At 42.2% G+C, this 22,284-nt stretch overlaps 1 protein-coding gene across 3 annotated transcripts in view; it reads right to left on the reverse strand.

The window, feature by feature from the left end:
* LOC133359253 (uncharacterized) overlaps positions 1-22,284 on the reverse strand; it is a 351,541-nt gene that overhangs the window by 14,201 nt on the left and 315,056 nt on the right. For all 3 annotated transcript variants that reach the window (XM_061577730.1, XM_061577729.1, XM_061577728.1), the window contains exons 18-33: positions 21,708-21,825; positions 21,330-21,517; positions 20,232-20,319; positions 18,152-18,321; positions 16,322-16,395; positions 14,216-14,252; positions 13,405-13,471; positions 11,545-11,660; positions 9,656-9,766; positions 8,235-8,357; positions 7,128-7,245; positions 6,775-6,950; positions 5,534-5,621; positions 4,903-5,029; positions 3,430-3,483; positions 813-854 (exon numbers count right to left, since the gene is read on the reverse strand). In XM_061577730.1, coding sequence (XP_061433714.1) covers positions 813-854; positions 3,430-3,483; positions 4,903-5,029; positions 5,534-5,621; positions 6,775-6,950; positions 7,128-7,245; positions 8,235-8,357; positions 9,656-9,766; positions 11,545-11,660; positions 13,405-13,471; positions 14,216-14,252; positions 16,322-16,395; positions 18,152-18,321; positions 20,232-20,319; positions 21,330-21,517; positions 21,708-21,825 — 1,697 coding nt within the window. The remainder of the gene's footprint in view (positions 1-812; positions 855-3,429; positions 3,484-4,902; positions 5,030-5,533; positions 5,622-6,774; positions 6,951-7,127; positions 7,246-8,234; positions 8,358-9,655; positions 9,767-11,544; positions 11,661-13,404; positions 13,472-14,215; positions 14,253-16,321; positions 16,396-18,151; positions 18,322-20,231; positions 20,320-21,329; positions 21,518-21,707; positions 21,826-22,284) is intronic.

The following is a 22,284-nucleotide window of genomic DNA, read 5'->3' on the forward strand; positions in this document are numbered from 1 at the left end:
CCACGAACCCTTGCCTCTACAGTGCTATATTGCAGGCATGAGCCACCACTGCCCGGTGGAGACAACTTTAAAATAAAAATTCGGAATAGGTTGAACATAGCCTATTTTCTAGCTATTTTAAATCTCGATAAAAAAGTTTTCCAAGGTATCCAACTGCCAAAACATCTTGGTTTACCTTTAAAAAACTCCCTTATCTAGATTGAACAAAGATGTAAAGTAAACTCTGTTGAACCTCTTGAAATAATGTAAAATGGTAAAGCTTTCTCCCAACTTATGAATTGTGTATTGTAATAAATGATTTACATTGGATATCTTCGCTTTCAATATACATTTTGCTACCTGCCCAGAAAACGTAAATGTCCAAATCCCTGTAGAATGCAAGAATATTAACAATCTGTTTCCGTACTGTAGAATATGAGAATATGAAAACTCCACGAGTGCCACTGGAAAAGAATAACACGATAAAAACGTGGTGTCACTGCAGTAGAACCATGTATAATGCTAAACAAGTGATTTGGTGAGACTGCATTAGCCGTGGTGTACAAGCACAAATAACAATCACTCAACACATTCATCAATAATACTGCATTAAAAGGGAAAAAAATATATATAATAGATGACATTTCTGGTAAAATGGCCCTTCATAGTACATATTGCCTGAAGTATCTTCATTTTAGCCTATGTGCAATGAAGAATAATATAGTGCTGTGGCATACAATATAACACTAGTATATTACTATGCTGTGAGTGTCACGTCTATAGAACACTAGAATGCCAAATAAAGAGTTGAGTAGTGGTGAAGCAGCACAGACCTCTGAAGGCAGCTCTTCCACCGTCTCCATGAGTGCGGCCGTCTGTGAAAAAACGACAATGTAATGTCAGCCTGGATATACCACCACCATACATCAACATGTTATTCCTCTTGTAATGAAACACTTAGCAATAAAATGCACATCATCGCCAGTACCGCTAATGAGACAACATTTATCCATCATCTCCATCCATCGACTACGCTTCGTAGTTGCGATAAGGTTTGCCCTGACAGTGCCCAATCAACTGGCTTCAAGTCTTCTCTGTGGTCACCACCTCTAGGTTCCACTGCAATGATATTCTTGGTAACCTGCCCTCCTCCATTCTAGACACGAGTCCTATCAATTGTCACATTTTTTTAATTACATCTACTTCACTTTTTTCCCACGTTCAATCGTTAACTTCCAAGATGATTACCCTATCCCATGGGATTCCTAGCACTCTAAGTATGCACCCTTCATTGTTAAAAGTTGCTTTGATGAAGGATAAGTCTCTGACCCACACAGAAAACAGAGACATCACTCTTGCCTCAAACACCGTCTCAACATTTGATCTCTCTACTATTCCAAAGTAGTTTGTGTGGTCCGCACTCTCACTTCCGACCAACACCTGTGATACAGGGGCATGGGACCCATCGCTAGCCACTGCCATAAGCTCCGTGCTAGAGAAGCTCACGTTAAGAGCTCAGTGTCAGACTTGGCGCCCATCACTGCCCAGAGCTGCACTACCCCAGCCAAGTTCCCCGTGAGCAAACCTGCACTGACTGCACACTCCACGTCTCCCAGGTGAAAATCATCCATTGTGAGCCTTCAATGGTTTTCTCTCTGCTCTTCTTGGGTTTAATAAATGCATAAAGTACCATGATGCTGAATGAAGTTGGAGAATATATCTGCTTAACACTCGTTCTCACTTCAAACCACACTGATGTTTCTCATAGTAATATACATTTCTTACAACCTAGCAGTTCCGAAAGTGTTTTCTTCACATAGATCAGATGTTCTTGGTTATTTCGGTAAAGTCACGTAGAAGGGAAATAATAAAATAATATAAATATAAAACAATAAAAATTATCACGACGTTTCGACTTCAACACAAGGTGTGAAATCCATTATTTCCCTTCTACGTGACTTTACCGAAATAACCAAGTATATGAATCCCTGCAGTCACTAAAAGCTTTAAATCAAAATAGATCAGATGCTTGCTTAAATTCTATAAACAAATCTAAAGCATCTCTGTATATTTCTATCTCAATAAAGTTATCCATAGAGTTCTCATTTCCATTTTCGAATTGAATGGAATGACAATGGTCCTTTCCAATTCTGGGGAAACTACTCCCTGTTCCCGGCATCTATCAGCGTCTCGTCAGTACTAACACGCCCTCCTGCTCTTGCCTGGTTTTAGCTGTTTTATTTCAATTTCAATCTTTTCTATGGTTTCTCTTTCTCTTCAAAATTCTATATCTTTTGAAAGTGACCTCTGCTATCGCCTCATGCTCTCAGTGAATCAGTTGAGTCTCGTAATTCCTCCTTATTCAAGTGACAAAACCAAACTCTCCGTCACCTCCCGCACTTCCTTTGTGAGCATGCTCTGCTATACGTAGTTGATTCTAAATATACCCTCTTAGCGCTTCTCTGGTCAAAAAGGTGGACAACCACAGTGTAGAGAACATATTTTTCCTATCTCTCTTCTTATTATCATTTTGTGTTCCCTCTGCCTGCTTTTGCCAATATTCAGTTCCATCCTGAGCCAGTCTCTCACTATTTTTTTGTTATTTCGCCTGTATGCCCTCCCGCTCTTCCTGAGTAGCATCTAAAGCAATGAAACAAAGGTGGTCGGGCGTGATGCTGGCCACCCACCTCGTGTACTGTGCCGGCCTTCATAGGTGCTGGCTAACACCACTTGCCCTAATAGTCTGTTAAGGTTATACGGGTGTTTTTTGTCTTTGTGTACACATGCATAAAATGAAAATGTACATAACATGTATCCTACTATGGTGAGACTGAGTCTCCGACACTAATTCCAACGATCTCCCTTTTGGTAGTCTATTCAGTGTTTTTGGGGGATTTGGCCTCAGGTAAAATAGCTTGTGCCCAAGTTAAATAAAATACATGTTGCCAATACAGTAATTACTGTACGAACGTGTGTTCCCATGCTCAATAATGATGTGGTGCCTCCATTTGTCGTCCTGAGTCACTTGAGGAAATGCCATGTTGCTATGGTGCAGACCAGTCTATGCAGAGCACACCTGCTGCTGAATTCTCATCCCATGCCACCAGGTGGTGCTCGTGTTATTTGCCTCCGAAGGAATCCTGCTGATCTGTATCGCTTCCACTTTCTTACATGGTATATCCCATCAATGTACAACTTGGTTCATACATGTAAGCGACTTTCTGTTGATTTTAAATATTACACCTACAAATTAAACCTGGATCTGAATCCTTCAGTTATAAAGGCTTGCATAACTGGGATACTGGAACGTTTGGAAGGAATGTCTGTGTCAAATGCTCAATACTTTAGTGGACAATACGTGTAGCTGTAGCCATGGAAAAGCACACGTTGCTTTATGATTATCTTGTATTGTACTGTGACATCATGCGCCCATTGTTGTACTGTACTAACCTCTCGAACGGCTTTTTCCACATCCTCATCGGATCCACCAGCAGCTGTGGAGGGCTAAGAAAATGACAGTGTATGTAAGTTATAGTTCACCTCTCCATTAGCCATTGTTCATTTAGATTTATCGTTTATGTATGATTCAGCTGAACATTCATGCATGCACACAATTTTACACAATGTAAATTAATCATCGGTTATAATCCCGTTCAATAACATGTCCTGTGATCTACCCTCAAATCCTTATCAATAACACACATTCCAGTCCGGTCTCTGTGAAGGCAGTCGCTTTTTTCTCGCATGATGAGACAGTGTTTGCCGCAAAAGCAGGCCAGGGCTTGTTCCAAATGGACCACCATTACATGCAACTCATAGATGCAATGGAGGTTGCAGGAAAGTACTGTTATATGGTGTGATCTCATTTGGTTCTTGCATTGACTTAAAATAAAACAATACTTTATCAGCATTGAAGAATAACATAAGATCTCTGTATGAATGGGAATAAGTATAACCAGTAAAAACAAAGTTTTTCACTATAAATCCTTTATATGCGTGGCAGCGAACTTAATATAAAGGATTAAAAAATATATTCGCCTGTGGAGGACGCGGGGATCGATCCCGCGACCTGTGGCATGGGAAGCGAGGGTGCTACCAACTGCGCTACTCCGCCACGGCCTGTGGAGGGGTTACGCTCTGGGCTCTTATACTGTGATGTTCAGCCAAAGCCATGAATAAGTTATATTTGAATATATGTAAAATATTTTTTTTTTGCCTAAAAAGTGTAAAATTTTGGGAATTTTTTTTCACAAACATTAATTGTCTGGCACAACGAGTCTGTGTGGGAAATGTCAGCTCGATTGGATCACGGGAAGTGGGTTAAAAAACGACCGAAAGATTTGCACGGTCGTAAGCAAGCAAGCAAGCACGCAAGCAAGCAAGCACGCAAGCAAGCACGCAAGCAAGCGAACTTAATATAAAGGATTTAAAAAGCCCATCAGTTGGAGAATTTGAATGCCCTGGTTCTCAAGCAATGTCAACTTGTATCATTGTCACCCTTATTGGAGTTCATCAGTACAATATTAGTGTCAGGTGGCATGGTGAATTGAAGCTTTTGACCCAGTGATTAGAGCACCCATCAGCTTGACTCTCACAGTGAGCCCACAGAACACAATTCATACCCTGATTAAGCTCCAACTCATTCTATCATGTCTCTGGGGTTGATAAAATTGGTACCACTTTGTTGACAATAGTGGATAGACTAACCCCCACCATGGGAATGTGGCACTTCCACGCCACGAAAGCGCAAAAAACATAGGGAAAATGACTCCATCTACTCCTGCGCAATTGGATGTGATTTAACAGTTGCTTGTGCACAGTGATGGAGTGCGACAGCCTGGCAGGCCGAGTCCTGGGTATTCGCCACACAGCACAGGCTCATGGGCCGAACGCCACCCCCATATGCAGCCATGAGCAGCTCACCCCATGGTACTTGCGGTGCACTTTGAGGACATCGAGGGGGCTGAGGAAGCTGCGCTGGCCCACGGGAGTCTTCCCCTCCCTGGCAGGAACGATGGTTGGGCTGACGCCATCCAGCGACGCTGCGTACCTTCAAAACGGAAGATTAACTTCATCACATTGGTCTATCACCTTATGGCACTTTGCTAATCAAAGAAGCTTTGTTAAATTAATATTCATGCAATTGTCACAAAGTCAGTGTGGGATGGTGAGGTGGAGTTCAGATATCACTTCGTCATGGATGTTAACCATGGCCACGAATCGAACTCTGATTGGAGGATTCATAGTTAAGTGCCGCACCCACTGCATCATCGCTCCAAGCAGCAGGGATATAAGGCTACATAATCATTGTTGTACAAGCTTAATACTTGGAGAACAGCTTAAGCAGTGCAGAGTGGAGCTTCGCCTCAAACTCCATAGTCACTGCATCAGCAGCACCAGTTCAACCGGTAACACTTGCGAGCATGAGCAGAGGGTAACTTAGCCAGGTATTAGATATATAGTAATAAGCACAGCTACTATAACAACTTAGGGAGGCCTTGGTGCTGTGTAATTTGATTGTGACAGCACTGTCCTGCAGGAGCTGTACATGTACCTGCTGTAGTGTGTGATGGAGATGTAGTCATAGGGCAGCCCATAGTCACTGTTGCTGTCTTCCATGCGGTTGAACTGACACAGATCATCTGAAAGTACAAAGACAGTGCTCACTTTACTGACACCGACATGGAAACAATGCTGCAATAGGGTGTACTAACTATTTTTTATTTTACCAGGTAAGGCCCACTGAGCTATATAGCTCTTTTTCAGAAGCGTCCTGGCAACAAATGATAGCTCAATGAAGTGGCGTATCACATGGAAATGTATAGCAGCCAAATAGTTCAAACATGTTTCTAAATGTTGAGAGAAAAACCCGACGACCCGGAGAAAAATTATGCTACCACAGGGAGAACATGAAAACTCAAAATATCCAGGCGTCAGGGTTGGGATGAAACCCACGACCTATATACCAGGCGAGGCAGATAACATCTCACCCTTAACTTAAATAAACTGACTGGCTTGCCCAGCACACAGCACTTGGAAGGAAGTGCAAGTGTTTGTTTACTTGTTCATCACTGGTGTTCCGAATTAAAGTCACAGTGTCTCCAAGCTCATACAAGCGAGAGGACGGTGCTCATTCCGATTGACTGCCCTGTGGAAATTGTATGTTCTCATGGCATGATCAGACTTTTCATAGGATAAACACTGTTGACTACCCTTAGGTGGTACATATATATTATCAACCCCAGAGGGATGATGAACTGAGTTGACCGCTAACCAGGATTTAACTCTTTACCTTACGATTGTGAAATCAATGCATGGTTACAAAGAGCTACGCAAACACTGCTTACTCTGCAGTTGTCCATTTTCAGACAAGACAAATTACGTTTGCATGAACAATCTCTATCAATTAAAGTATTTTTCTCGTGATGACTTAACCATTTAAAAGCTACCAATTTCACAAATGTCTACATCTATTTTAATCAAAATCGATTTTCACCCATTTTGTGAAAACGTTCTCTGAGATTGAATGTCTGTGCGAACCATTACTCATAAACGTTTCCCAACCTGAAGTGATTCCTTTCCCACCTACATAACTTGACAAGCCTCTCCTGAGAGATATCAGGAGAATCATAGCATCAATATCCACAAGCACAACAGTCAGTGTGCTGTACAAGAAGTTGAAAATCTTTAACGTGCCTAAATTAAGAATTAAGCCACCTCCAGTTTCCCCATCTCTCAGCATGCATCTCACTGCCGCTGGCAAAAGCCACGAATGCATCGCGTCAAGGAACGTACCCTCCTTGATGTTGTCCTCTTTGATGTGGACGTGCTGGTCACGGTCATGCCTGCAGTGCTCGTGGTGGTAGCCGAGCGCGTGCATGAGCTCGTGCAGAACCGTGCCTTTCTCCACTTTCCCAGGCTCCAGGGACACAGACTGGGCCCCTCCCTTCTTGCCCAGGAACGACCAGCTCCTGCTCACACAGCACCCGGCATTCAGCAGAAAACCAAAAACATTAAACATGGATACTACAGAGACAGAAAATGCAGAAATGATGTAATAAAAAAGGAGATACATCTCTCTTGACCTGCCCTAACCCAAACCAGGATGAAGAGGAGTCTCTGTGATGCTTCTCACTGGAGCTGCTCACCCGCCCAATGCCTGGAAGTTGATGTAGTCGTCGGCACGCTTCCTCGGAATGAAGCGCACGCAGGTCTTCTCGTTAAACTCCTGGATGGCTTGCTCGATCACATCCCGGTCCTTGGCAGCTGCCATTCAAAAACATGCATAGCAAATATTTATAATGTAGCAAGTAATATTGGCCATTCATTGTGTACTGCCGGATAATCATGGTTGCATTTTAGAATGAGGTAAACACAATGACACACTTCAGGAAATTCATTTTAGCAATATGAACCATGGTGAATGTAACCCCACTGCTAGTGCCACGGTGGCAAAATGGTTAACTACCTCGCCTGGTATACATGATATTGTGGGTTTGATCCTAACCCTGACACCTGTATATTTGGAATTTGCATGTCTCTCTCCCTGTGGTCGTGTGGATTTTTCTCTGGGTCCTCTGGTTTTTCATTCACATTAATAAACGTGTTTTAAAGTATTTGGCTGCTATAAAAATGTCGACAAAGCCACTTTATTGAGCTATCATTTGTGGCCAGGTCACGTCTGAAAAATAACTATATAGCTCAGTGAGCCTTACCTGGTAAAATAAAAAAAATAGTAAATTGCTTTTTATATCCGAGATAACATTATGCATGCTTGTTCACGGGGTTGATTGATGACGCTTCTGCCATGTGCAGACAACATCCTATAGATGGAGCCAGCAAGCTGCAAGCCAGCTGAGTGAGCAGCACACGCAACCGCAGGTCAAATGCCAAGTCCCTTCTCGAGGAAAAGCAATGTTTATAGGCGTAGTAAGTTTAATATTTTCTGCCTCGTCAACAATGCCTACAACTATTGTGTTTTACTTAATGTGGTCAAGTCGAATGCAGACTATTTGGCAGATGTGGTCTAATTAAACCACTCAAGTGCACAGCTCACCGTGCAATACAGGGGTTGTATGATTGCTGAACATGGCAATATAGAGGTTTTATGATTGCAGGTTAATTCGTGACCCAGGTTAATATTACAGGCCTGTGTCTGTACTGTCATTGAAAAAGGGAGCCCAAATGTCAATGTGTAAGTGATGGTTGAATAATGCACAGAAACCAAATTTGGCGGCAGACAGAGCAGTTCTTACGGAAAGCGATGGAGATGTTGTAGGGGATGCGAACTTTTCCGTCCGGTTGTTTGGGCCAATCCACGACTTTCTGTGACAGATCTCCAGCAATGTCGCCTGTTCTCATCCCATCTTCCCCTGCACCTGAAATAGGGGAGAGAAAATAGATAGTGCAGGCATCAGCATACCTTCCAATAAAGCTTTAATTTCCTCTACAGAATGCAAAGTCAACATGAATTAATATGAGGAGCACTTAGCCTATATCCAGAGAAACTAGGACACATTATGAAGTAAAAGTACCACACATTTCATTGAATCTAAAAATAGTATAAATTAAATTATGCAAGTTACTTAGTTTAAATTAATTTGGCATTTCATGTTCAAAATAGCAAAGCATTTCAAACATTTCAGAAAATTGTAGAAAGGAATGTTTATAAAAAAATGTATTTGAAGAGTTTATGATTATGAGTAAAACATTTCGTTTTAAAATCAGTATAACAACATTCGTTTTTTTTTTTAAGTGTAGTGAATAATATAAAATACATTCTCTTTAAATCATGCAAAGCCCTATGAAGCACATGGCCAGTGTTCAGTGCAAGGAGACAAGGATAGAGGCCACCTTCAGTGACCAAATGAGTTTGATATTTAGCGTTGTCATTCTTGGTGACTTGTACAATCTTCAGACGGCAATCACATACTCTTTCTGTTTAGATTGGTCTGTAACTGTGCCTTAGGATGATTTTGTGAAATTACACACTAATCTGAGATAGCTGAGAGGAAATGTATATCATGTTTTGTATTTGCTGTTTTGCCCAAATGCAAGGATCAAATGCAAATCACTAATGTTAACTTCAATTATAAAAAAAAATGGGCCTGGGCAGGATACATCACTGGAATAGACAACAGTGGATGCACAAGATTAGTAAGGAAATGGCAACTAAAGAAGAGAATAGAACCAAGAGAATGCCCACCATGGAGGTGGAGCAATGAGATGAGTTCACATCTAAGAGATTGAAAGTGGCATCGCAGGACTAAGAGGGATGGCTTGGACATGGAGAGGTCTTCATCCAAGTGGACCGGCTGATGATGCTTAAGCAAGTCACTTGTATCATGTACTTATGAAGGCCTGTAAACTGCTCCTAGACTTCATGTTCCCTGATCCATAAGAACTTTTCTCGTGAAGTGCCTCAAATCTATTAAACTGGCATAGTGTCACAGGTTTCCCCGTGTTTCTGCCGAGACCGACTGAAGCCACCAAGATCTCCTGCTTCTCAATCCTTGTAAAAACTGTGAAACTTTACACATGAAACACTTATGCTCACATCTACAACCTCATACACGCTTATAATATGGTGTGCTAGACCATAGCCAATGTGAAGTCTCTGTACTGCTAGCGAGCAAAGCATGAGAGTTAGCTGATGAGGGCGTACAGCAGTCCTTACCTTTTCCTCCAGTGTGCATTGACATGGCGTTGGAGACCTTTGACAGCATGTCCAGCAGCGCGGTGCGCACCTCTCTTTTCTTGGGCGCATCCATGATGCGGACGAGCAGATCTAAGAGAACACGCGTCAAACATTATCCATTATGCGCGCAACTCACATTTTTGCACAACTTCTATTTCTGCTTTCTACTGCGGAATTAAGAGATACATTTGCATTAAGGAACTTCATAAAGCCATTGACCACCATGGCTATGTGCTCAGTGGCAGAGCCAGAATTTCCAGGTAGGGGTGGTAACCCCTCCAGCAATGAAAAATTATAGGAGTTGTTAGTAAGTAAGGACTTGTCCCTTGCTTTTAATTCGACGCGTGTGCGGCGATGGCGCATAGCCTGGAAGTATGACATGATTTGATCGTGATCGGCGTCGCGCTCGCTGAAGGTATGCCTTCAGGGAAGTCATGTACTGTTTATGCAACTGTGCACAATTCTGAGTCACTTATGACTGCTTTGCAGTTGCTTATTTCCAATTATGGACTCAGACTATTGTCCATCATCTCATAGAGTTCCTGGCACGTAATAATATGCTACACAGTGGCAGTGGGGGTCGCAAAATGCCGATTTATTACTAACTAGCTTTACTACCCGGCTTCGCCTGAGACTTGGATTCTTGTCTTCGATTAATACACTGCCTACGCCGCGGGGGGTGGGGGGGGATGCGTGACGTCAGCAGGCACACAGCGTGACGCTGCCGCATGCGGGTGACATCACAGATGTGACGTCACCGCTCCCTTGCCGTGCAATATACAGTATATCCATTATTGCGCCCCCCCGCCCCCCAAAATAAAAAAGTATATTTTTTTACGTTTAGCATTGTGTACAGTCTGGAAGCTACCCACATGCCAAATTTCAAGTTTGTAGCATGTTGGGAAGTATGCTAAATGATTTAGGCAACTCAGGAAGGGAATGACGTGAGAGCTGAAAATTGTCTCGTTCCCTTAGAATTTCCAGACAGCATAAGCTGTGCAAATTTCATGACGTCAGAGTTTAGCGTTTGAGATTTTTTGCTGCTTCACACAAACAGGTGTATTTTCTGCTTTATATTTAAGAGCGAGCTGAAAATAGTCGCGTTGACTTAGAAAATCGAGACAGCTATGCTGCGCATTTGTGCGGGATACACGCCTACGCGGAGGGTTGGTGGGGGGGATGTGTGACGTCAGCAGGCACACTGCGTAACGCTGCCGCATGCGGGTGACATCACAGATGTGACGTCACCGCTCGCTTGCCGTGCAATATATTTCATACATTATTGCGCCCCCCCCCCCCCCCCCCCAAATACAAAAGTCTATTTTTATACTTTTTGCATTGTGTACAGTCTGGAAGCTACCCACATGCCAAATTTAAAGTTTGTTGCATGTCGGGAAGTATACTAAACATTTCGAACAGACAAACATATTCACACATTTCCCATTTATATATATATATATAAACCCCAATGATCCGATCTAAATCAGGGATTTCAATTAGATCATTGGGGGGGCAGTGCCACCCCTTCCCCACCCCCACTGGCTCCACCAGTGTATGTGCTGCCTAAAGGCTTGATGTGTTAATGTTGTATGTGTGCTGCTTGTAGTGAGCCTATGTCTATGTAACTGCTCTCCTACAGGAATGATTGTCAGTCATGTCATCGCCATCACAAGTGTACACAAGTGTACACATGCCAAGTGCACGCATGCCAAGAGTGCACGCGACAAGTGCACGCATGATAAATATACACATGACAAGTGTACACATGATGACAGTACACTTGTCAAGTGTACACATAAGTGTGCGCATTAGTGTACACATCACAAGTCTGCACGTGGAAAGTGTACGCATGCTAAGTGTACACATACGTCCGCCTCCATGCTCCTTGAAAGCTAGGTGCAGGGCTGCCTCCTCCTCCTCGGAGCACTTGGCTGTCAGGATGTCAAGCAGGCACTGCAGGGCTGTGATTGTAGACTCGTCGAAGCTGTAAATGAACAGGAAAAGTAAACAACAATGTTTACAATACTTGCAAACAGCAGTGCACAGCAGTGATAGCTGTGAATATCTACTAAACCCTGGCTCATTAGCATGCATTACCTTAAAAGGAGACAAGGTGGATTAGTGCAAATTCAACGGTGACAAGAAATCCTTATTAAAAGGATAGAGTAGTTCTGCAGTTCACTTATATAGATGGCTCCAGAAAACAAGGTGGCAAGCCAATCCATTGATAGGTTATATTCTTTCATCTGAACATTCATGGAATCCCAGTGTTAGAGGAGTTTGAGTCATCAGATGTTTACCAACAGTCAACAAAGAGAGGGAAATATGGGGAGATCTGGATTTTTTTGTAAACTCTATGCAACCAAAACATTCTGTTTAGAGGAGGACTATGGAAGCTTCTAGGTTTGTTTAGCACTACTCCAGGTACCCAATTGATTAAGGATGTATATGATGGGACTAAAGCCTGTGTTATCCTGTGGTGTGATATGGTGCGAGATGCACCTCCGATTAGTACGATTGGCAAGACCATTTGTTATCCACAGAGTTCAACATAGTGATCGACTATGTGCTTAATACAAATATTGATGGGGTAGAGAAAAATGCAAACCCAGGAATGGAAATTGATAATTTACACCTAGCGAGGACCTCAAATGGGGAATTTCAGATTTTGGCAAATTAAAATTTTCATTCTAGAGAACTGGGGCCTCAAGTGAGCTCTCCAAACACAAAAGTAGTAAAAGGGTTTAGAATAGGAGCTCCTGCATCTCTTATCGCATGCAGGAGTAGAAAGTGGGGATTTGGGGGTAATTGTGTATCTTGGAAATATTGTAATAAGCAAAACAAAAGTGGCTGTGAGAACAAAGTCGAAAGACACCTTGCACTCGCAGGGCAATTTTTTATGAATTGAATATACCATGAAAGAGCAGAGGCCCAAGCGATGTTAATAGGTCGAATTAATTTCTGTTAATGCACGAGTCAGAGCTGGTCTCTGATAAAGCATTTAAAAATTCACGGAATTGTATCAGAGGACAAGGTAAGCAACCTGTTGGAGCAGAATGGATCAGGGAAGCAAGTGAGGATCAATCAGAAGGAGGCGCTTGCCATGGGTGGGACACGCTGTTGCTGGACGCTTGGCGTTTGTGTAACTTTTGGCTTGTGCACAGCAACCGTGATATAAAATAATTACTCCATTGAATAATAGATGTAATGCATTACAATGCATTGACATCAAGCTATAAAAATAATGATCCTGGAAAGATGCTAGAGACAGTGCGTGGCCAAGTGGTCACGAGGGATAATTACAGGAGGGACCATCGGGGATGTTCGGGATTGGCTGAGACAGTTCGAGAAGGGGGGGGGGGGCGTGGCCGGGGGCGGGGCGAAGTCATGCGGGGGGGGGGGGGAATAAAAAGCGGCTGGGAGAGCTTGGGGCTGCCCGGGGATCGGGCTGGACTGGTACCATGCCGTCGTCGTCTTCCTGTCGTAACTGTCTTCATGTCGTCGCTACTTGGGCCCCAGTATCTGTTGTTATCCTAGCCTAAGTATCTGTTGTTATTCTAGCTCAAGTACGGTATGCTAGTCATAGCTAAGTACTGTAGGATATGAGAGGACGTTATCTGCGCGATGCACCTTAATAAATAAAGAACGAAGACAAGAAGTTGTCCGAGTCGCTACACATGTTATTCACTTGTATCTGTGTTTCTATCATCACGTCACACACTTCTCACCTGGACTGGCGTTTCACCTCTTCAATGATGTTTTTAATCATATCTGCTTTTGACTTTAGGTCCATCTCTACACAGAGTTCATCAACATATGTGTTAGTGGAACATATCACGTTAAATACACAGTGACTATTGCAAGAGTCCTTGTACAGAACACTGCATCTGCCTAACATATGGAGGTAATGAACAATAATGCAGCTTTGGTTATTTGATAAACTCATCAGAGTACTTTCCTCATGTGCTTTTCTGTTAAAATCTTGCCATTATTTACATGATATATTGTAATTAGTTTTCCGTAATCAATTGACTGAGTCAAATTCTTAGGTTTTTTCGGTAAAGTCACGTAGGTAAAATCATTAAAAAGTAAAATAAAATGAAAATAAAATAAAAATCACGTTTCGGAGGCAACACAAGCTTCCGTCTTCAGGTGGTACCGTCACAGCCACGACGGCTGTATCAAGTAAATGAGAGATTGTAGGAGCTACCACTCCGTTTATATAATGGTTGAAGATGGAGTGGTAGCTCCTACAATCTCTCATTTACTTGATACAGCCGTCGTGGCTGTGACGGTACCACCTGAAGACGGAAGCTTGTGTTGCCTCCGAAACGTCGTGATTTTTATTTTCATTTTATTTTACTTTTTAATGTTTTTACCTACGTGACTTTACCGAAAAAACCTAAGAATATGAATCATTGCAGTCACGAAAGCTTCAAATCTAGAATGACTGAGTCAAATTACATATAGAAACACTGTTTATTTTCACATTGAGTCTGGTTAAATAAACATGATGCAAGTGTTAATTTGCCATCCCACCTTTCTTTTCCTTTTCCTCTTTGAATTCTTGCTCCGTCTGCGGCAAAATTTGCGATGTAAGAAACGAGAGTTAGTGGGGAATACAGTCCCTGAGGGCAGAGCCACAACTCAGTTGTTTCACTGTGGCACACGCAGGGCAATCAACCACAGTTAGTGGGCGTCCCTCAGGACACCAGTAGTACACCTCTACTTTTCAGGCCATGCAAGCAACATTATTTGTTTAAATTAAACTACATACTGATTTTTTTTTACAAACTATTATAGCTGCTGAGCACCAGGCCTGCAAACCTATAAGGCGAATCGAGCAGATGCACAGGGCATGAATGATAGGACTGCAGGGAAGAACCAACACAACAAAAAACTATTGTAATTTTACCAGGTAAGGCCCACTGAGCTATATATATCTTTTTCAGAAGTGAGCTGGCCACAAATTATCGCCCAACTAAGTGGCTTATCATGTGGAAATTTATAGCAGCCAAATACTCTAAATGCATGTTTCTAAACAATCAAACTGGTATAATGAACCTTTTCCGTGGCTCGAGGCATAAAGGCATGACGTTCATGAGAACTGACCATTGTGGTGGTAAATGAGTGATACGAAACTGAACGATTTGTGAGAGAGTAATTGAATAATTCAGCATAGCAACATCGATAAACTGAAATGGTTTACGTGGGATTCAATCCGGCAAAGTTGGGTAGGAACTAGGAGCTCCACCGCAGAAGTGACAAGAACACAACAGCCTCAGATTAGTGCTTGTAAAGTAGGAACATGTAGTGAGAGGTGAAGGGTTTGGTGCAGAAATTAATTCGGACTCTATTAGAAGCCTCCTTACTCAGATTAGCAATGAAAATGACCCAAGGCTGATCAGTTAAATTGTTCATGCCCAATTGAATAACGTATTATGGATGAGATCAACAGTGTTAAATTACATCAGAGGAAACAGTATTGAAAGCCTTCAGTGACATAAGCACTGACGGAATTATGTTACGGTTGATAATGACCAGCTTCCTCTAAGCCCACTCAATGACTGTTTCAAGCCAGTCATAATTGATCAAGCCAGTCGTGAAGTGTCAGTGCACTGGCCAGCTAAGGAAGTTCTACTTTATGCTTGTTATTGAAATGAGTGTGGTGTACAATTATCAGCAAATGAGTTGATTAAATTGTGAGTAAAATATAAATAGTAATTTATGAAAATAAGACTGTCAGAAAAAGAATGGAGCCCTACATAATGTCAGAGCTGGTGCTAAAAGTGTCGGTCGGACTGGTTACCTTGAGCGTGTGTCATGATTGGTCAGTAAGAAATGCAGAGACCCATGCTCGCAGGTGAGGGTGAACGCTACATGATGGCAGCAGGGCAAGTGGTGCTCGGTACCCCACAATCAAAATCCTTAGAAATGTCAAGAGCCATGGTCATGGACTATATTCAACATTTTAATGATTGACCTCCAGAAATAAGTCACGTAAGCTGACAAGTCACCTGTAGAATGAGCTTTCTGCGAGCCATGTTGATGATCATGAAGAAGCGAAAATGTCTCTAGGTGATGGTTGATTACAGACTATCACTTTGCAGAGTAATGCAGTCAGGGCAATATGACGGTATATTCTCATACACGAAGGACTTTTATATTTTGGAATTGGCAAGACCTGAGCTACCTTCCAAGTTGATGATGCCATGTGTGGGAGCTATATTAGAGCTTGTCGAGCAAAGAACTGCTCCAAGTTCTGGGGCACATCAGACTTGTCTTGATGTCATGTCACAATATTCAAACTCTAAATATGTACTGCAGAATAGAATAAAAGGTGTTATAGTTCTAGGATCTGTTGTATTTATCTTAATATTTGATTAAAAATTGTTTATATATTAGTCAATCAGGCAAAGTGGTACCTTCATAATCAACGTGGTACCTATTTTAATGACCCTGCAAGATTTATGGGCTGAATCAACATCACACCAAGATTTGAAATTGTGAGCTCCTTCTGATTTTGTGTTGAGTGCTTTGTCAGTGTTACCTGGATTCATGATACAATTGTTTTATTTACAAGAACATAAATGTTTACACAAGCAAACAAAGAGCTGCGCTCAAGTTCATGGCACCATTGCTCACCTTCTTTCTCCAGGCACCAATCAGGTTGTCCAAGGGCTCGGTTCTGCCTCCAGCACCCTCCTGCCCAGCGGCAGCTGCACCACCCAGCACACAGCAGTGAGCAGGCACGCAATGGTGCATAGATCCACCCAGTGTGATCAATTCTTATGCTCAAGATACATGCACACACGTGTTTTGAAAAGCTGATTATTTACAAATGATGCAGATTATAAGGCAATGTACTTTTAGGATTGTGGAACAAATGAGACAGATGGTTCGAAAGAGGCAGAACAAACAAGGAAATGTAAAACAAGACAATATAGAGACATATAAATATGAATTCTTAAATGGATTCATGAGCATAATTTTTAATGCTTTAATAATTTTTTATATTTACAACTATGCCTATTAGGTGAAATCAAATAATTGCATAATATAGAATAGTTTCAAACGATATAGTGGTTCATAAGAGATTTTTTTTGTAAATGTTGTGGCTTGGCTCTCCAACAGACCGGTGTGCTGTACGAGTGACGAATTGGTATGTTTTGTTAATGTGTTAATGTGACAACCCTTACTAATTGGCTGTGTCGGGTGGTGGCGGGTTTTAACAAGAATTTATATATTTACGCAATCTAACACAAAAAAACCCCTCTATTATGGATGATATTGGTCGCGAAAGTCTACGTGTTAAACTATATAGTGGTTAAATCATAATAATTTCAACTCGTAACGCACATATTATTCGCTCACTCTCGAAGAAGGAATGACTCGGAGGCGCACGGAAGCACAGACAGGTGGGAAGGCAGACAGGTGGTGAGCAGGCGTCAACAATTGCCCACGCTCTTCGGTCCCCTACATATTAATGTTTTCGGCCAATTAATGAGTGCTTAGATATGGGAGGACACCAAGCACCCAGAGAAACGTTTACTCCCTCGCTTGGTATGTAGGGAATCGTGTGTTCAATCCCGACTCTGACGCCTGTATATTTGGAGTTTGCATGTCCTCCCCATGGTGGCATGGATTTGTCCCCGAGTCCTCCGGTTTTTATCTCCACATTTAGAAACATGCGTTGTTGTTAGAAATTTCCACATAAGCCACATCGTTGAGCTATGATTTGTGGCCAGGTTGCGTTTGAAAAAGAGCTGTATAGCTCAGTGGACCATATCTGGTAAAATAAAAATAGTTTATAGGTTAGTTTTAATATCCCATACAGATGGAAAAGGTGGAGTCCACATTTTGCTATGCCTTTTCCTAGCAAACCAGGATATGGCACATTGATGCACCATGGGAAGGGAGTTTCACAACATTTGTGTGATCTACCAACCCTCACCTCCAGTACTGGATTACAGAGTGTGCACCACCACCACCACCACCCGGCTAAGCGTGATGTAAGGACTGTGCGTACATTTGACTCTTGGCATGGTGTGATGAAGTCCATTTGAGTACGATGTGTTGGTATGGGTGTGAACCTCGTCAATATAAGTGTAATTGACCATAAATATAAAATAATCATGGTCATTTTCAAAATGAGATGTGTTACAAAGGACTTCAAACCCAAATAACGATAGAAACACTGCTGAAACTGCATTTACCATTGTATTATTGCCAGTTCCCCAGTGTGCTTAGAAAAAAAGATCTATGATTTACATTTCTGTACATTATTCAATAACTCCGCATTGCCCTTTCTTTGAAGAACATAGATACATGAGGCAGTGTTACTATGATGCTAAGATCAAATTTACGTCGTGTTATACAATAATGTATTGTGACACGAGTGTTGATGCAAACAGCACCAAGCAAATGTGCACGGGTAGGCACACTGTATCCGGCGCAGTGACTCGGCAAACGCACCCGGGGAAGGTTTTGTCACTGGGGCCGGGAGCTCAGCGTCGTGGCCATACAGCTTCTGCACCTTGACCACGTCACAGGGGCTCAGGGCATTGCCGTGCCCCATGTGCAGCATGAGGAGCGGGTTCTTGGGGATGATGGTCGGGTTGCGCTCGTCCACTGAGCCCGCCGTCCTGGACACGAACAAACACAGGCACTCATATAGGGAGCCTGCAGTCCTGGGCAAACACAGACTCGCAGTGTTCCATCGAAGCTAAACACTGAGACAAACTCATCTGTGTAGTCATCATCGTATGCATCGGTATTAATAAAGAGTGGTCTTTTATACACACAGATGCATAAGATGATGGCGCAATACACAAGAGACCCAATTTACATGTGGGTAAATGTTCCATTTTGTGGAAATTTTGGCAACTTGCCGGGACTATATCTCCATTACCAAAGAGACAAACAGTCGGTTCAAGTTTTTTCAAGTTGGTAATTTGCTCCTTGAACCCTGAATTCCACTTTACTCAGCAAGTGTGGATGGCAAGACACTGCAGAAATAAATAGGTTTGGGGGGAGCAAATCAGGCCCAAGTTGTTTGTTTACACCCTGAAATTTAACTAGGAGATGAAACGGATCCATTGAGACGCGTGAAACATTCTCTTTTGCAAGTGCAACCTGGGTTACATTAAGAACAATTTAAACATACATTTTTTTTACAAATCAGTCTAAATTTTTCAGTTAGTTTGCTTGTCATAAAATAAAAAGTATGAAATAGAACTTTTGGAAAGGAAAGTGACAAGATGAGGCAAGTACACGTAATGCATAAAATTGCATAAAATGTGATATGTAAACAAAATGGCTCGGGTAGTCAGGAAATATTACAAGAGCTAACCAAATATTTACAAAAGATTGTATCCAGCCTATTCATCAATTCTACTTCAAACTCAGTTTTGGTTAGGATTGAATTTAGTTGCAATTGTGATGCCAAAGTGATTCCATAACTGAGCGTCAAGTGAAACTTGATACCAGACCAAACCAATTATTCACAGAGTATGGGGTGGCAGTGGCACGTCTAAGGTTGTGATGATTTAGAGCTGGATATAAGCAACACAGTTGTGGCATTCACTTATTTGCAAATGCATTCAAGACCGATTTTTTCAAATATATTTCTTTGCTGCCATAAACAGCAGCAGCAGGCAAGTCGTCGTTCAGCAGGAATATCTGTAATGCACAACGCGCTTTTGGCTACATACTAAACAAAATAATACGTAACGATGCTGATAAAATGTAAGTTGTATATGAAGATTGCGAATACTTAAAATTTCATTTGCCCATCATGAGCTTTCTTATTGTGGATTTGACCATTCACACCGAATGTATTGAGGTATAGTTTGCCAATCGCGCCCCTGTGGCTCAACCATTCGCAGTTGACCGTGAGAATCCTGTACAGTCTGTATCGTAAAGAGACTGTACTCTTTAACTGCTCTCTGCTCGAGGTGATAATGCCACGGAATAATACACATGCCATCATCATCATCATTCATAGTAACTAAGAAAGTTTAGTTTATCCATTTTTAACTGCATATTTACTGCACATGTCATTAACCTTATCTTTATTTTCAGGTTTACTTTTATGTGTACAGTACAGTACTGTACACTCCATTATTTTTCCCTTTTATACATTGACTGTACAAGTTATATTTAACTATACATTAAGCATTAATATGTTACGTAAAACATACTTCCTGTCTCATGTTTGGGTTAATTTAGGGTAACATAAAAGGAGGGGGTGTGGTATTACGAAGAGAGAACCAAACCATATTTTTGCCATACGCTTTTGAGTTTCGGATCGCAGATTTGCGATTGCGACTATTTTCAAGAACGTAGCCCCCAGCGATGTGCAAGGTTTCGGTGTACTGCAAGATAATTTGCTGTGATACACAGGTTTTCTCACCACTAATCTAATTCAGAAATACACCTATCGCATGTAGGCGCACAGACAGCTTCCTGGTTTATGGCTGGATATTGCTTATGAGCAACAATTGTAGATGGTGTAGTGTGAAGTGTGGTTACGCAGCACATGCCACACACATACATGCTGTAGTGCATGATGGAGTTGCAGTCGTAAGGCGCTGCCAGGTCCTGGGCAGTGGATTTCATGTGCACGATGTCTCGCTTCCATTCTGTAAAAAAGAAACGTAAAAAGTTTAGTTTTCATTCAAATTTATTTACATTGCGTCCACATACAGCATCACTTAATTACGCTGGTTTGAAAGCTCTTTGATGATGATGTCAATCAAGGAGAAAATTACAACTGTGAAAATATGTACCTGGAAAGCTTCTCTCAATTCCAGTGTTTTGTGATGAATGCGTATCACACCATTCAATCCATGCATTCAACAGCAAAATGACAGCCTTCACAAGTGCAGACCAACAGAACTACTTTATCAGTATTACCCACACTTTGCATAATGTGTTGCAGTATATCGATGGAAGGTAACAGGCCCTGAGCAACCAACTGTGAAGCATGTGGGGCCCCCCTAAGAGGCAGTACAGAGGGGAGTAGGGGGTGGGGCGTAGATGGCAGCACAGAAGGGGACTGTATTGATGTGCGACTCCAGAACTGCCTCTCCTATTGCGCAAGCCAATAGAGCACAGCATTAGCAGGGACAATACTCGTCACTGCCAGGACTACAAGAGGATGGTGATGATCCACTCAGGATGTTGCTCTCACAATTAATGTCAGTGGGGAGATCGTATGGGAGATTCGGAGAGTGTTTAAAATGCGGCAGCTTCACAGGCTAAATAACAAACGACACTGATCCCAAATGACGCCCAGAAGAATATCTGGCAAGCACATATATGTCAAGATATAAGCACCTGAATGCATGTATCCTTATGTGTGCGCAATTTAAGGAAGGGCCTGGATTTCCTTTCACTGTTTGTATAATGACATGGATTACACATTTCAAAGTATCATAGTCAAGGATTCACGTGTAATTTGCAATATATTTCATTTACAATGTATATACTACAGGGCATGTCATTAAATATTTAAAATTATATTTGATCAATACATTTGATAGCTGTGTGTTCCTGTGTCTGAGACTATGTAGTTCAGTTTCGGTATGTCTCTGGGACTCATTCATCTACTGCTTTCTTTCTACCCCCATTCCTTTCCCCTGCATCTCACCATCTTTGACGTTGTCACTCAGAACGAAGACGTGCTGGCCGCGGTCGCTGCGGCAGTGCTCGTGGTGGAAGCCGAGTGCGTGCATCAACTCGTGCAGAACCGTGCCCTTGGTCACCTTCCCAGGCTCCAGGGACAGCGCCTGGTCCCCGCCCTGACGGCCCAGGAATGACCAGTTCTTGCTGGGATGCCTGGAACAGAGAGGATCATAATAGGTATGCACAAGCTGCAGATTAATGGCCCAATACCTGCCAATTCGTAAACCAAATATAAAATACGATTTTGTGAGCACCCATTTACAAGTTTGACCATTCTTTAACTCAGAAGTATAACTATCCATCCTAGTTATGGATTTAAATGGTGAAAGTAAAACACCCTTACCCGTCCAAGGCCTGGATATGAATGAAGTCTCCTTCAGAGCCAACAGGGTAGAACCTGACACAGGTTTTCTTCTCAAATTCTTGCACCGCGCTGTTGATGGCTTCAACGTCATAGTCATCTGTCAAGAGGGAATGTTTATGAGCCGTTGATCATGCACTCACCAATTAACCATTCCACATAACAAGGGTTTCAATCCTACAGTTGCCCCGTAATCACTATAGCAGTTTACAAGGTAAAGACACTGTGTCAGCCTTCACAAGATCAGGAATCAGTGCGTTAATTACAGTCAAAGTGCTCCTAACCTTAAACCAGCAACATGCTCATCCAGTACGATATAAAGAGTTCCACATTTCTCTGACAGGGACCAGTCTCGATGATGGAACAGCCATCTCCAACTTCCCACCATGGCCAGGATTAGAACTCATCACCAGAGTAAGTACTCTGCCAGAGTAAATTCCAGGTATATTGTGTCAGCTCCATAGCCAAAATCCCAGTTGAAAATTACCTTCCATTAAAAAAAATCGCAACTCATAATCAAAGAGAATGATTAAGTAGGGACCTACCAATACCATAACCT

This window comes from Lethenteron reissneri, chromosome 64 (assembly GCF_015708825.2).
Source record: "Lethenteron reissneri isolate LAM-NWPU_2019-01 chromosome 64, ASM1570882v1, whole genome shotgun sequence".
Taxonomy (NCBI): Eukaryota; Metazoa; Chordata; class Hyperoartia; order Petromyzontiformes; family Petromyzontidae; genus Lethenteron; species Lethenteron reissneri.